Source organism: Chelonia mydas, chromosome 12, assembly GCF_015237465.2.
Source record: "Chelonia mydas isolate rCheMyd1 chromosome 12, rCheMyd1.pri.v2, whole genome shotgun sequence".
NCBI classification, from domain to species: Eukaryota; Metazoa; Chordata; order Testudines; family Cheloniidae; genus Chelonia; species Chelonia mydas.
The window spans coordinates 22980816-22996980 of record NC_051252.2 but is presented as its reverse complement, the minus strand read 5'-3'; the positions used below and the strand labels follow the sequence as shown (position 1 = coordinate 22996980).

The 16165-nt window shown below is 40.5% G+C and overlaps 1 protein-coding gene across 1 annotated transcript in view; it reads left to right on the top strand.

Annotated features, from left to right (window-relative positions):
- Nucleotides 1-6004, top strand: part of SLC7A10 (solute carrier family 7 member 10) — an 80391-nt gene extending 74387 nt beyond the window's left edge. The window contains exons 9-11 of the mRNA XM_037878137.1: nt 2882-3031; nt 3869-4046; nt 5674-6004. Of these exons, the coding sequence (XP_037734065.1) occupies nt 2882-3031; nt 3869-4046; nt 5674-5822 (477 nt within the window). The 3' untranslated portion in view covers nt 5823-6004. The remainder of the gene's footprint in view (nt 1-2881; nt 3032-3868; nt 4047-5673) is intronic.
- Nucleotides 6005-16165: the final 10161 nt, after the last annotated feature.

The window sequence follows — 16165 nt, the reverse complement described above, 5'->3', positions numbered from 1 at the left end:
GGAGCCAACCAATTTGGCAACAGGGTCATTTGATCAGGAATATGCTGGATACATATCCCGATATGAGTGAACACCAGAGCTGATCACCTTAGTGTCACTTACACCTGAGATCTCATCAGCCTAAGGGGCTTTGCCACAAAACCAGCTAATCATGGCAAAGGGAGCACTTAGAGCAAATCAGATGGAGGTATTATGTGACATTGATATAAAATATTATGCTGTCCTATTTTAAACCTTTTCAAGTCACCAGCTTCATGATGAAAGTCTTCAAGGTCTCGAGATCCCCTTAGGGATTCACATTAGCAGCTGCGGAGTGGTGAGACACTTGGATCTCTAAAAGAAAAGGAGTACTTGTGGCACCTTAGAGACTAACAAATTTATTTGAGCATGAGCTTTCGTGAGCTACAGCTCACTTCATCGGATGCACTGGACCTCTAGCGTTATTTGCTGGTGCCAGTGGCACATGAGAGCCACCCACCTTCAGGGGTATTGCCACAAACCAGATAGTCATGGGAAACAGGAATCTGAGCAGGGAGAAGTCTCACAATAATGGAAAGACAAATCCTGATTGGTTCTGGGATCCCACCTTGGGATCTACAGGCGCTCAGATTCTGGAATTTAATGGATGATACTTTATAGTTCTGGGTCATTTGTATGACAGTAACGCTGCATATGGATGAATGACTATTATAGTTTTAGAACACAGCACTGTTGCAGAATACATATAGGTTTTGATTAATGCAGGTAAAAATGTGATCAAAAGATATTTGAAAAACCTAAGTTTAGTGAGGCATAATTATCTCAATTGGGTCCCATTCTGCAATCTTCTGAGCATCCTTAACTCCTGGCTAATGTCAGTGGGGAGTGAGGCACTCAAGACCTCTCAGGATCTGGCCCATAAACAGTAAGTCAGCTCTGTTAATATTACACAGTGTTATTCACTAACAAAGCAAGTACAAATAAGCAAGTGGATGCATGGAAATTTCTACCAGCCATATGCCAGTATCTAAACAGTAGTAATGCAAAAAAGATTAATGATATAGGTCATTTTCAGCGTGTCCCACTAGCTGGGAAAAAAGAAAGCTAAAGCTTTTATTCTTTATAATATATTCAGGTCACCTAGAACAAAGTAATGTACTAACCACAGAATGTTTGTCTACAAGAAATCTATCCTTTCCCATAAGAGACAACTTTAATTTTGCCAGAAGTCCTGTCCTAGAGTTCAGCAGCTTTTAAAAACACACATAACAGAAATTGGTGGAGTGAAGCCATTAAAAGCAAGTACAGTAAGTACTCTGTTCTCCAGTGTAGTTACACCTGCAGCACTTAGGATCAATCCTGTGCCCTTTGATGTCCATGATTAAAAACTCCATTGATTTCATTAGGAAGCAAGAAAAAGCTTCAATTCAGGGGGAAATTTTTGGTGATTAAAGTTACCGAGTTACAGAAAGCTTCTTCCTGGGAATAAAGCTCACAGCAGTTTAGATCCTATAGCATTCTCCAGTTAAAAGTCAGTCGCCTTCATTGGTCTTACTGTTCATTAGCACCCTCATCCCCTTGTGTGCAACCTGATCGTATACATTATGAAGCGCAAACACTGGAAATATGCTGACTGCGGGGCGGGGGGGTGTCAGGTGATCAGGCCTTTTCTCAAAGTGTGTTAATTTTTGACATAATACATAGTTAATATTGGTGCTGAACATTCTTCAGCTATGGCGCATTGCAGATGTTCTACTGCTTTCTGAACAGAGTATCACAAATTCTGCCTTAAGCCAAGGTTGTTGTGAACAGCCTTAATATCTGGGTTGTGCTGGGAGTTCAGCCAACACTGTGATCACGAGAGGAAAAGGAATGGAAAACCCCTCAACCACATAGCAGCACCAGGTATGCTATAGGTGGCTTCATGGTTGATGAGCTACACTCCCTGTATCAGCAGCAAAGAGTCCTGTGGCACCTTATAGACTAACAGACGTATTGGAGAATAAGCTTTCGTGGGTGAATACCCACTTCATCACATGCAACTTTTACAAATTGGATCTGTAAAAGCGGCAAAAGATGCAGACTAACACAGCTACCCCTCTGATACTCCCTGTATCACTACACTGAAACTTCTTGCGTGCTAGTCTGGAAGTCCCCGTGGATGAGGTTCACAATGCACAGGTTGCAGACTCATCTTGCCCCATGTCCCCCACCCCTATGCAGTAGACCATCACTGGAGTTTCAATTCAGGACCCTGCACACCAAGATGGTGGGATTAAGCCCAGCATTTGGTCTTAAAAATGTGCATAGTCATTTTGTAGGGAAAATGGGGAGAATTACGCACACCCTGGCTATCTTACTCCACATTACCTCTTTGGGTATCCAGGCCACTTCCTTCCACTTCTGGTGTGTCCTCTAGTCATTGTTTGACTAGGGTCATCAAATTTACCCAATGCCAATATCAACAGTATCATTTTCAAAGACAGCCTCTTAATTGGCACTCGCAGTTCTGCACATGCAAAGGCTGGTTTGAGGCCCCTTTGAAATTGGGCTTCAAGTGCTTGTCAGAGTCATTCATCTCATTAGTGAGGAGAGCTCTGCAAATATGCACAGGTGTTATTGAAGGACCACAATTAGTAGCATCATTTCAGGGAACATTCTCCATGCATTTTTATAAATAGATCTATAGGCACCTGACTTCAACATAAACAAAATAAATGCAGAATCTCCATTCAAGCCTGGGGTTTTGTGGCACACATTTTATCTAGTAAACAGACTCACAGGAATCAGTAGCAACACCCAGCGTGGGATGTAAAGAAAAGGAATGTAATTGCTCGTTGTTGTTTTTAAGTAAGCCTTTCTGGTGATGACTCAAACAAGAATGTGCTTCTCTCTTGTTTAGTGTTTGACCACAATTATCATCATGCTTGTTGGAGACACGTACACATTAATTAATTATGTGTCGTTTATTAACTACCTCTGCTATGGAGTGACAATCATAGGCCTGATTGTGTTGCGCTGGAAGAAACCCAAAATCTTCAGACCTATCAAGGTGAAAATATTTAAGCCAAATTTCTTAGTTCTATGGTCTTCCTATTAACAATCTAAAGAATGTGTCAACCACAGCAAATCCCTCATTAGAACTTGAAGTACTGTTTATTATTATTTCTGTTGTTTATTATGGTAGTGCCTAGAGGCCCTGTGGTGGGATGTACCATACAAACACATAGCAAGAGACATGTCTCTGCCTAGTAGTAGTTATAGTCTAAAGCAGGGGTGGCAAACCTGTGACTCTGGAGCTGCATGCAGCTCTTCAGAAGTTAATATGAGGCTCCTTGTATAGGCATCGACTCCGGGGCTGGAGCGACAGGCGCCAACTTTCCAATGGGCCGGGGGGTGCTCACTGCTCAACCCCTGGCTCTGCCAGAGGACCTGTGCCCACTCCACCCCGCCCGTCCCCTCCCCTGAGCCTGCCGTGCCCTCGCTCCTCCCCCCTGTTCCCTCCGGAGTCTCCTGCATGCCACAAAACAGCTGACCAGGAGGGAGGAGGAGGTGCCGGGGGTGGGGAGTTGATGTGGGGGGCTGCTGACGTATTACTGTGGCTCTTTGGCAATGTACATTGATAAGTTCTGGCTCCTTCTCAGGCCCAGGTTGGCCACCCTTGGTCTAAAGAGACAAGGCAGACAAAGGATGGGAGAGGAAACAGAGACACAGCGAGGCGAAGCCTAAGCTCACACAGCTGCGTTTTGCCAGAGATAGAAATAGAAGCCAGGTCTTGTGACTCCCAGTCCATTGCTTGATCCACTAGCCCTCACTGCCTCTCCCCTGTATACCTTACAGAATGCTGTTACACTTCTGTACATGTCTCTTCTCTTCCCTCCCCTCTTAGGTGAATCTCCTTGTTCCAGTCACTTACCTGTTATTTTGGGCATTTCTACTGATCTTCAGTTTCTATTCTGAGCCAGTCGTCTGTGGAATTGGACTAATCATCATATTAACTGGAGTGCCCGTGTTTTTTCTTGGAGTGTACTGGAGAAATAAACCAAAGTGTGTAAATAGACTAGCTGGTAAGAACACATTATAGTTCATTAATTCAGCCTCACTGTTTGTTCATGAACATGTAGGAATTTGTTTCAACCTCTCAGGTCTACATTTCCACCAATCCACAAAGGGTTCCAGTGACTGTGTGGCATTCACCAAAACTACCATTAAATTATGCAGCTCTGCAGAGCTCTTTGGACAGGATTTTGCTGATCAAAGTGTTTAGATTTTACCCCAATTATTTACTTCTTGACCACATGAAAGAGAACTGCCTTAATGCCAATATACAATATAAAGCTAGAAGCAGGAAAACGTGATGCATATGGCACGAGAAATCATCAGATTTATAACAGAGCATGGGAAATCTGCCTATTGATAAAGATACCCCTGCCAATTTTTAGATCCTAAACCTGTACACAGAAGGAACTAGGTTTCTCTCAAAGTGCAGACATTTCAGTGCTTAATTTTTCAATAAGACATAAGGATGCTAAGGTCAGGCTGTGAAATGCAAATGGAGAAACAGAAACAGACTAGAGAGAGAACAAAAAAAAGAGAGCGAGAGAGAGAGCGGTGAAGAGGTGTAGCTAGCATGTGACTGACAGTAAAATTCAGAAGAGCACTCCTAGCTTACCCGTTCTTTTCTGCAAAGAAGCTGACATCCCATGTGCAAAAGTGCTCTCGTTAATACACCACTTTCTAGAATTTAGCAAAGGTTTAATTGGCTTGTACAATGGGGAAATATTCAAAAAGTAACCTTATTGAAGTGATTATTTCATAATGGTATCCAGATAGGAATAGCCTGGGTTTACTGCCAGGTACCAGAGATGTAAGCTGAGCCAGTCTGACATACTCCATTCAGCTGGACTATGAGTATTCAGCTGTGGGAAGAGGCAGGAAATTTCAAGTTTTATTTTTATGATGCTGCAACTTGTTCATTTAGGTTACTGTAGTTCTCCCTTTGCATGTTTTCTGCCCCTCTTTGACATGGCACATTCCTCCATTCATCCAGCTTGCTTATTTGGCCTGTTCAGCGAAGCACTTGTTCAGGCGTGTACCTTTAAGCATGCAAGTAAGTCTCATTGAGCTCAAGTGTTAAATAAATAATAAACCAACACTTAAGTGCTTTGGCAAATCAGACTTTAGCGCTATCCCACCCCCACCCTACTTTTGTGACAATTTTGAATGTGTTCATTCCCCCAGCACAGTACTGATATCCATCCCAATGTATGTCCAGAATTCCCACATGCATAAGATAGGAAAGCCAGGATCTACCACTCTCATGAAAATAAATTACACACCAGTCGTACATCTTAGGTAGAACAAGGTCTTTAAGGTTTTTTTAAAAAACTATTTGCTTTAAGGCTAGGATGTCCAAAGGAGTCTAGAAACTTTCCACCCTATGAAAGTCAGTGGGAATTGTGTGCCTAACTCCCTTAAGGTCCTTTGACTCTCAGGACTTAATGCTTTAGGAAAAAAATTAATTCATCATTTTCACTGGAAAAAAGCAATAATATGGTATGATGGGGTAAGCCTCACCGTACGTGGACTTGCATAAACAGCAGAGCTTTGGATGTATACGTGCTCACGTAGAAGATTTTTTGAGAGGACTCAAATAATCATCACATTAACAAAGCGAGTTTGTGTTTTTCATAGAATCCATGACATACTGGGGACAGAAGTTGTGTTTCGTCGTCCACCCTCAAGAGGGAGCTCCAGAAGAGGATGATCTGCCTTTCACTCATTCTCAGCTACCACGAAGTGAAAAGTCCTTGAAGAAACAGCGAAAAGTCCTTGAGAAATAATGAAGCAATCAATGAGACAGAAGTAGCTTTTTGTTTACATGTTGATTTTTGCAAAAAGTTTTTCTTGGGAAAAAAAAAAAGTTTTTAGAAGTCAGATACAGAAGCCCATGAAATGAGCTACACCTTTACAACAGACCTTAGCTCTTAGCTTTTCCTAAAAAAATAAAATAAGGAGCTGGTTATTTATTTCTGACAGTGTATTTCAGTCAGCAAGGAAGTTTAGTGCAGGTACAGTAAGCTAAGTTCTTCATCACCAATGCCAGCAGCCTTGGGGTTGTACTGTAAAGCAGATTAATCTGGAAATTTCAAGATTGGGACCTCTTCCAATAATGAAAATAAAATGGGGAAAGTCAATGGAATAGGGAAAGCCAGTGGTCCTACTCATGCTCCCACTGGAGCCAGTGACACAACTCTAATTGATTTAACTGGCACAGGATCAGATCCCACATAACCCAGGTAGTTTCCAAATTACAATCTAAAAAAACTCAATTGTGTGAACACTTCTGCACGTGCATAACTTTACCCCTGAGAGCAAAGTTACACCGAAGCCTCTGTATTTGCAAGTTTGGGTATTAAAACTGTGACCATTGTTAGAGTGAACAGTAAGGGTATGTCTACACAGCAAAGAAAAACCCACTGCTGCAGTTCGTGGGGCTCGGCTCAAGCACTGGCTTGTGGGGCTGTTTCATTGCTGTGTAGACATCCGGGCTCAGGCTGCAGTCTGGACTCTGACACCGTACATGTGGGAAGGTCCCAGAGCTCAGGCTCCAGCCCAAGCCCAGACGTCTACACAGCAATGAAATACCGCAGCCTGAGCCCTGCAGGACCAAGTCAGCTGGCATGGGCCAGCCGCGGGTATTTCTTTGCTGTGTAGACAGACCCAAAGAGCTTATCCAGGGTATTTACATACAATACATTAGAGCTGAATGTATAACTTCTACACTGTGTTTGATCATTTTTGTCATAATTCAATTATGTAAAGAAACCATGGAAATTGTGATATGATCTAAAGTAACTTCAGTCTTCAAGCAGTTTTGCAAACCAGGAGTTGCGATTTGTATTATGAAATCTGAACAGCTCTGATATTACAATAACCAGAAAAAAAGGTGGGTGAGGTAATATCTTTTATCTGACCAACTTCTTTTAGTGGAAGAGACAAGCTTTCAAATTTAAAAAAATGTATTTAAACTGATTTTAAACTTGGTTAGTCACTTCTTACAGCATATACTACTTCTTCAAACAGGAATTGCAAGCAATATTTGTGTAAACCAAAAACACCAGCCTCAAATACCACAATCTTTACATCTATACATTTAATGTGCTACTTTAAGAAACAAATGTCAATAGAGCAAGTATTGGCTAATCATTGGTGCTTCTAGGACAGGCTATCTATCTAAGGCCTCCTCTACATGGGAAAGTTTCAGTATAACCTAAGGGGTGAATTTAAAAGTGACGGTTATACAAGAACCTCCTCCCCACCCTATGGACACTTATAGTTAGGGCCCTACCAAATTCAGGGTCCATTCTGGTCATAGTCACAGTCATACGATTTCAAAAATCGTAAATTTCAAGATTTCAGCTATTTAGATCTGAAATTTCATGGTGTTGTAATTGTAGGCGTCCTAACCCAAAAAGGAGTTGTGGGGGGTTCGCAAGGTTATTGTAGGGGGCATTGTGGTACCTCTACCCTTACTTCTGTGCTGCTGCTGGCGGCGGCGCTGCCTTCAGAGCTGGGCAGCTGGAGAGCGGCGGCTGCTGGCCGGGAACCCAGCTCTGAAGGCAGAGCCACCGCCAGCAGCAGAGCGGAAGTAAGGGTGGCATGGTACGGTATTGCCACCCTTACTTCTGTGCTGCTGCTGGCAAGACGCTGCCTTCACAGCGGGGCGCCTGGCCCACAGCTGCCCGTCTGTGGCCGCCCAGCTCTGAAGGCAGCGCAGAAGTAAGGGTGGCAATACCGTGACTCCCCCTAAAATAACCTTGCCACCCCTCTGCAGCTCCCTTTTGGATCAGGACCCCCAATTTGAGAAACACTGGCCTCCCACATTAAATCTGTATAGTATAGGATAAAAGCACACAAGGCCAGATTTCACAGTCCATGACGTGTTTTTTCATGGCCGTGAATTTGGTAGGGCCCTACTTATAGTATTAAAAGCTCTGGGTGAGGGGTTGGTTTCGCTTGTTACTTGGAAAAGGATTTAAGCTAAACCAAAGTCACTCATATAGTAGCCACACAGGGGAGTTCAGAGTGATATAACTGGTAAAACTCTCATGTAAGCAAGACCTTAGTAGAAGGATAGACAGCACAGAAAGGCCCTGGAAAAGGTACTCAGACGATGTCTACACTACTGTGCACCTTACAATGACATGCATGTGCCACTGCAGCTGCCCTGTTGTAAGCTAAGCAGTGAAGCACCTCTTTGTCGCCAGGAGAGAGCTCTCCAGATGACCACATAAAACCACTCCCAACAAGGGACAATAGCTTCGACGCCGGAAAAGCATCTCCTGCCAACAAAGCGTTGTCCACACCGGCGCTTTTCGTCATTAAAACATTGGTTGTTCAGGGGGATTTTTTTTCACACCCCTGACCGAAAAAGTTTGAATGACTTAAGTGCATTGTGGACATAGCCTGAATGTCACAACTAAATACAAGGTGGAACAGAGTGTTTAGCATAAGTAGTTCACATATATTCTAAGAGACTATTCAAGGTGTTAAGAATATTCAAGGTGGTTCAAAAGCTTCTCTCTTTCACCGACAGAAGTTGGTCCAATAAAAGATATTACCTCATCTACCTTGTCTCTAATATCCTGCGACCAACACGGCTACAACAACATGGCAAACAACATTACAATAACCGGACAGTTATGCTAAACTTAGTACAGTTCTACTGTCAAATGGGAAGAAAAAGAACTCTACTGTATTTCTAGTATACATTGCAATGGGAAAAAAGGAACAAATTCTGATATATTTCTATTTTTTCTAATGTGCTCACACAAAAATTCACCTTGCCTTTGAAGACAAACTCCACATTTCATCCACGTTCAATGAAGAAACTGTCCTTAATTTTTTTACCACCAGCTGCTCATTAGAAGGTGCCTTGGCATGTTTGTAGCTGTAACAAATTGATATGTTTAGAGTTCTAGTAATGGCTTATTTGGTAAATTTATGGTGGTTGCAAATGTAAAAATGTGACCATTTTCATACCAAAGAATCTTTTGAAAAATGCAAAATCACAGAATAGCTCTAAGAATAGTCCAATAGCTACTACTTTGTTGTAACTTTTAGAAATATAGATGATCATATTTACTACTTTTAAAATAGCCATATCAATTTTAATTTGCAAGTATCATGATTTACTGTATTTTAAAGGCCTTGGTACAACAATTAAGGATTCAATTGGTCTCTTAGTTTGTCAAGTACCATAGGACTACTCTCTACAAATACATTGAACCTGAGACTCAGACTATGAGGCAAGTTCAAGGAAAGCATCTTCCAACAGAATTTAGCATTTAGAATATGTTTTTATTTTAAATATATACCTCCAGATGGTATATATCCAGATCTTTCAGACAGTAGATATTTTAAAAGGAAGCAAAATATACCCTCCTCTCTTTGTATGAAGTGGTTAATCAAGAGATTATTAAAGTATATATGTAGTTAGAGAGAAAGTGTGTGTTGTGTATATACATATATAAATGCTAGAGAGACTCCACATTTAAATAACCTTATGAATATGTAGCGTTGCAAATGAAAGTTACATACATAAAGCCACATTTTTGACAGAGGATGAACACCCATCACTTTGTTGAAGAAAACAAATTTATATTGGTTTATCATGATTTACCTTTGTCTGTCAAGGCTTTCATGACCAAGATTCTGATGTTCTTCAGATTAAAATTCATGCTCAGTGACAGTTTCAGAAAAGATTCCTTCCCCTGCCAATATCACAAGATAGCAAATTATATAGAGTTTAGCATCAACAATAGTTTATTTCCCCCAACAATGAAGATATTAAAGTTGGCTGGAGTTTAGGCTTTGCAGAATTCTTCAGCAACAAGCCTGTGCTGTTATGAGAAAGGCACAAATGATAAGAATATACTGCAACTGCTGACATGGTTTCACTTAGATTGTTTGTTTATTTGTTTAAGGAAATGAAAATCAGAATTAAAGGACCAATTGCCTCACAGTTGTTAATTGTTTTTGTCTGAAATCTTTCCTGATTCCGCTACATTTTCATACTTTAAAAATAAGAACCCTCTGGGCTTAAAATCAGGAGGCTTAATTTAGAGATGTTTTGGATTCAGGGTTTTAGTTTGGGCCCCTCTTTAATCCATAAATCACCTCACCTGAAACCTATTTCAGCATGTTCTATTTAGTGATCACAAACAGTTTCATTTATAATCTCAACAAAATTATATTTTAAAAAATTGACATTAAAGTTAGTTTCTAATTTATAAAATATCTGTCAAAATCAACAGGCCCAACCAGCAAGATAATTTCATGCTCCACCAAAGAAAATGATCTAATGATTTAAGATGGACTGCATGTCTTTTTAAATAAGTGAAGGAAATGACATCAAAACTTCTATTACTCAGACTTCTGTCTCTTTCTGTCTTAGGTATTTTTAGAATGTTCATCATTGTCCTAGTATCCCTAAGGATGGTAGAAAATGGCCTATTAGTCCAAATTTAATGTTCTTGTTATCATTTTAAAGCAAACTACCAGCCCAGTCAGCCAGTTTTTACCACCATAGTATTTTAAATAGAAGGGGAAAGGTGGGGAAATGGAGCCAATTTGATACAAAAAGTCATGTCAGGAATCTCTTGATATTTGATAGAACAGAGTGAATGAATAGAATCCAAAACAGAGGTTGAAATATGAAACCGGTGGTGTTCAGGACCACTGCAATCCCAAGATATTTGCTATCCTAATTGAAACATTACTAGATTCCTCCTCCTCTACCATATTATTATTCTCTTTATTGACAATATGTTAATTTTCCCTTACTTGACATATAAATCCATATAAGCTGGATATTAATTTTTCATTTCTCAAAAACAAAAGCCATGACCACAGAGAGAATTATGCACCCTTTATACCTCAATAGAAACATTTTTTAAGGATGGATAAACTACCTCAAAGTTATGGTGTTGTTTAGAGCTTAGAAATAGACCCATTTCTATTTATTTAATAAAAAAGCCAAGGTGGTATTACAGTTACCTGCATACAAAACAAAACCCAGATGCCTTAAACTCCAGTAAAAACAACTGAGCATATTACTGGTAGAAAAAGTTGGGTCAAGAATTGGGCTTCAAATGAAGTTTTTAAATGGATTTACAGTCTCTTGTGCTTTAAGACTGGTCGTTATAGGGCCATGATGACTATTGAAAAATGCTCTGTTGCTGTTTTTAGCACTTCCAACAATCCAGCATCCCAAAAATCCAACTGGAGGAGAAGGGCAATTAAGTACGAAGTTACAAGAGTATTTAAAGTTTTATAAACCAGAAGAGAAACCTTGAAGTTAGCTTTACAGCAGCTTGGAAGCCAGTGAAAAGATGGATGTGACAAAGGAATTTCATGGTATAAAAATAAATCTGACTTCCTGTACCAAGAAACTAAAGCTAAGCAGAGCTAATGAAGAGTTTTGATGAATCAAAATCCTGCAGGTTTGTGAGCTGCTGTCAATACACAGCAAAGATGACGTACCTCTAATTTGTTCTCTTGTATTGGGTTTAGGGTCTAGCTATAAAATCTGTGAAGTTTTGTCTCTCAGTTGGTGGTCTGTAAGCAGACATTCACCACTTCATAGGCCCCTCATCAAGTGCATTGGACTTGCCATGTGTACATCCCACATTTTACTGAAACTGAGACTCAGAGCAAGACCTTTGTGGTATCTAGACAGCAGTTTTACCTGGTAAACCCAGAGAGAGTCTCTGTTGAACCACGCCAGGTCAAGTTGCACTAAACAGGTCAAGGCTGGAAGTCAGTGTACCACCCAAGCATTCACTGATTTAAATCAAAGCAATTTAAATCACCAATTTTAATCATGATTTAAATCAACACACAGGAAACCTAGATTTAAATAATTGATTTTAATCATGTTTTGCATTTATACTTTTTAGTTACTTTCCTAAGGAAAGGTTGAGTCTCATTAGTTGGTAACCTTTAAAACATGTTGCTTTGTAATTAGATACATAGTCTTTATGCTAAATTTTGTACTTCTTATTGCTCACTAGGAGGATACACTATATCTATACACATATCTTTAAGCAATTACAAAGTTTAACTTACATTTATCCAGACCCTTAATATTTAAATGTTTTATTGATTTTTTTATTTGTGATTTGTGTTGAGCACTATTGGGATGGAAATTCAATTAAAATATGCAAAAACAACATTTATTTTCATTAAATAAAACTACCTTAAAAGTGCTGAATGCATGAGAAAAAACATGTATCAAAATATGTTTTAAATTTAAAACTGATTTATTAAACAAAGAAATTATCTGTAGTTAATGAATTGATTGTTTCCAGTCATCATACCCTTCAAAATTTTAGAACCAATAGATCTCATTCTGTCATACTTGATTTTTATTATTCAGAGCCTGGAAGAAGAAAGCAAACGTTCCTGCTTTTTCTGGTCCAAATTGGTTTCTAAATTAATTAAATTACTAAACTGAAACAAAGAAAATATTTTCTCTGAACCTGCAGTAGAGGCTACTGCTATCAAAAGCTGGTTTAGCACTTCAGCGAACTCTTGTTCCAGATGTATAGCCAGTAACTTCCACCAATGCCATGGTCTGATTTTCTTTGAAACTTGGCAGCCAACATGTACTGCTTAATACTATTTTTTGTATTTAGTGTAAATAATTTTTATAGATTTTAATAAATGTGGCTCTCAACATAATTATCAATTTCAAATTTAATTTTAAGTAGGTTTATTTAAATAAAATAATCCAATTTAAATTTTGAAAAAATTGATTTTTTAAAATCCATTTGTATCTACCCCGGCACCATCCCAGTAGGTGTGATCCCAACTGGAGTAGCCATCTCAGCACATAGCCAGGGCCTGGGGAGGATTGTGCTTGGGCGGTTAGCCCTGTGCCACTGCAGCCACACTGCTGTTTTTAAAGAGCTTGCTCAAATAACGTTAGTTTGGATGTGCCTACACAAGCTGCAATCTCTCCTCCTGAACAGACATCGCAATGCAGAATTTGCAGGTGAAAATCAGCATTTGCCCCCATAAATCAAGGGCACATACATACAGTCTAGCATTTTTGTTTGCAACAGATTGTGCCTGTGCCCTCATTTTGCTGTGAGGGTAAAAATCTGACATAATTACCACCTCACTTGAGGGCACTTTGTAAACGTGGCTTTTGTTTCCAATAGAAACAAGGGTCCCAAAGTATGGTGATATCACTAAACCATGCCTGTTACCCCAACGTCTGATCCCAGTACTGCGGGTGACGAAACTTCCCGTGCCCCACTTCGTCCTCCACATTGAAGATTTGACGTAGTTTACAATGCTAAGACTCAAGGTCAAATCCAGCCCTGTTTTGAGCATAGCTCTGTTGAAGGCAATGGAATTGTGCCCAGTGACTTCAGGGCTGCATTTGGCTCTGGAACTACCTTCTCTTTCTCCAGCTCTTTAGTCTTGTTATCTAATCTCTTTCTGGTAATACATGCAAACGTCATTCACTCTGCATGCTCAGCATTGCAAAGCGCTATTATCCATGTTAGGTTGCTAAGCATCACTTGGCAACGTGTGCCACATACTGCTATGCCTCTCCAGCACTTTTCCCCTGTGTTTTTCTTTCACACCTGATGTGCCAGTAAAAATTCTCATCAACACCAAGGACAGATAGACATTTCAGCTGGCAAATAGTTTAGGGATAGATTCAGGGCTAAGCAGCTTAAAGGGCAATGAGACACCCCCTCACCTCCCATGCAACTGCCCAGGCTAGGTGGACCTTGGGTTCAGCTGCAGTGTTAGGGGATGCTTTGTGCTTCTCCCCACTCTACCAGGTTATGGGCAGGAAATGGGTTGGGGGGGGGGGTGGAATGGGCAATGAATAGACTGAGCCTTGCCTCCCTCCTCCCCCACCCAGCTATTGTGAGCAGGTATGTGTGGCAGTGGGTGAGGGGGGACAAGGTTTAAATAGAGGCCAGCAGAAAATTACTACCTCCCTGGAATAGGGGAATGGGGGAAGAGAATTCATTCCCTGGGGTGCTCTTGCCATCCCTTTTTAAAAGCTGTGTCCTTGGACACAAGTTGCCCCCGAATGATCAACACTGGCCCATCGTACATTCTGTGCAGAGGTTCTAACCAGAGAAAATTATTTAGCACAAACCATTCACGCTATATAACATGCCATCCAGCTGCTCTCCAGAATACTTCTCACTCTAAAATGCTACTAGTTTGTAGGAAAGATGTCAGCTCTTAGATGTTGCTGAATACAGAAACTGATATTTTCTTTATAAATATTTACCACTCTGGTATTTCCAAAAAATTATATTTTAAAAAGGAAGCAGATTTTCCATTGCCTGGAGGATAATGTTGGGAGAGTTTACCAGCTACACAGCACTACCATCCGCTCAAACCTTTTTGGAATGGGGGGAGGAGAGGGAGCTTCTTTTAAGTCTGCCTTGAAACTCACAAAGCAGCATGATCCATAAATTATCCTCAGCATAAACAAGGACTGCACTCAGAAATATTTTTTCAGAGGACGCAGTCAAGGTACTTTTCATAGATTTTTTCACTCAGTGTTGTTTATAGCTCTTTGTGACCTTGAAAATGAAATGTGTTTGCATTCAAGCTCCTTTGTGCCATCTGCTAGCTACACAGACCTGTGTGTTATTGTAGGGCTGTTTGTAACGGTTGAGCTGTTAGGACTTTTTCTTTTTAAAACATGAAATATTGAAGTATTTAAAAGGAAAAAACACAGTAATTAGGTAATCTTTTCTCAACAGATATACAAGAAACCAGCATGTCAAATTTTGGGCTTGCCCGTTTTGACTTTTCCCTTTTATAGAAATGTAGGGTTTTGGCTGGTGAGTTCAAAGATGTCCAACTGCTGTTATATTAGAAATATACATTATACTGATCTGATGGACTCGGCAACCAGTGGCCTAATTAGGCCAAGTTTGCCCTTATTTGCGTTCTCTCCTCATTCTTTAATAATCCCACATACCACCCTGTATTCCAGCTGCAGGAAAAATTCCTGATTGAAGTTTCTCCCTATAGTGTCACTTGCCATGACAATTATCAATATGTTGTGTACATAAGGCAGGACAAGCCTCCAAATACTTTGCAGCTACTGCAGTAGATGTAGGTATTTCAGTGTGCATGCATAGCTCCCCTTGAAGTCAAAGGCTGGAATACATGCACCAGTGACCCAAGGAGGCCGAGATGGAGCAGAGGAAAGGGCAGGCCCGTTAATCCTCCACTCCATGCTCCCAGTACGTGCACGGGCACGGAGGTACAACACTGGAGCAGCAACAAACCACCAGCTCCAGCTGACTCCTCACTAGCAACAGAGTGAGCAGCTACCACGCAACTCTTCAGAATGGCTTATAAAAGGCCAACGCTCACCAGGAGGCAACAACTACAGCAGTGTGACCAATCTCACAGCTCCACCAGCTCCTGGTGCTAACAGAGCAAATGTTCATGCATTGTTCCTTCTGCACTTTGGCCACTAACATGGACAAGGGAAGGTGAAGGTGTCTCCTTTCAAGGGCCAATGGAAGGAACAGGGAATAAAGGCTAAATTACCACAGTTCCATTTATTCTAATCTCATAAGAAAGGAAACAGCTCTAATAGGAAAGGAAACTTAGAGGAGAAGGGCTAATAAGGTATGAAAGGCATAACAATACATAGCAGTTAAAAATAAGCCTGTCCCACTCACTCACGTCATCCTTCAAATTTCTTTTGGACATTAATCCTTGCAGCCAACACCACCAAAGCCAGGGCTGGGAGAGGGAGAAGGACAGTTTAATAGAATTTGGTAGGTTAACAATAGACTAACAAAACAAATATGATTACTTTTGCTGCCTGTGGAACTGAGGTCATGAGGACAAAGTCAATATTTTATTTCAGGCATTTGCACAGGTTAAAAATACCAACTGCTGCTTGAGAGATTAAAATCCTGATTCACCTAGAGACCAAAACTCTTGGATCAACAATGGTTCCTTAATTTGCCATTTTACACATCCATTCTGCTGCAGAGGCTGTCCATGAGTTTTACTATGAGTGTGTGGTGTTTAGGAGTTTTTTTATTACTCCATTTCCATTGTAAGGGCTATATTCAATTTCAGCCTCACATCAGTATTAGAGTTACAATCTCAC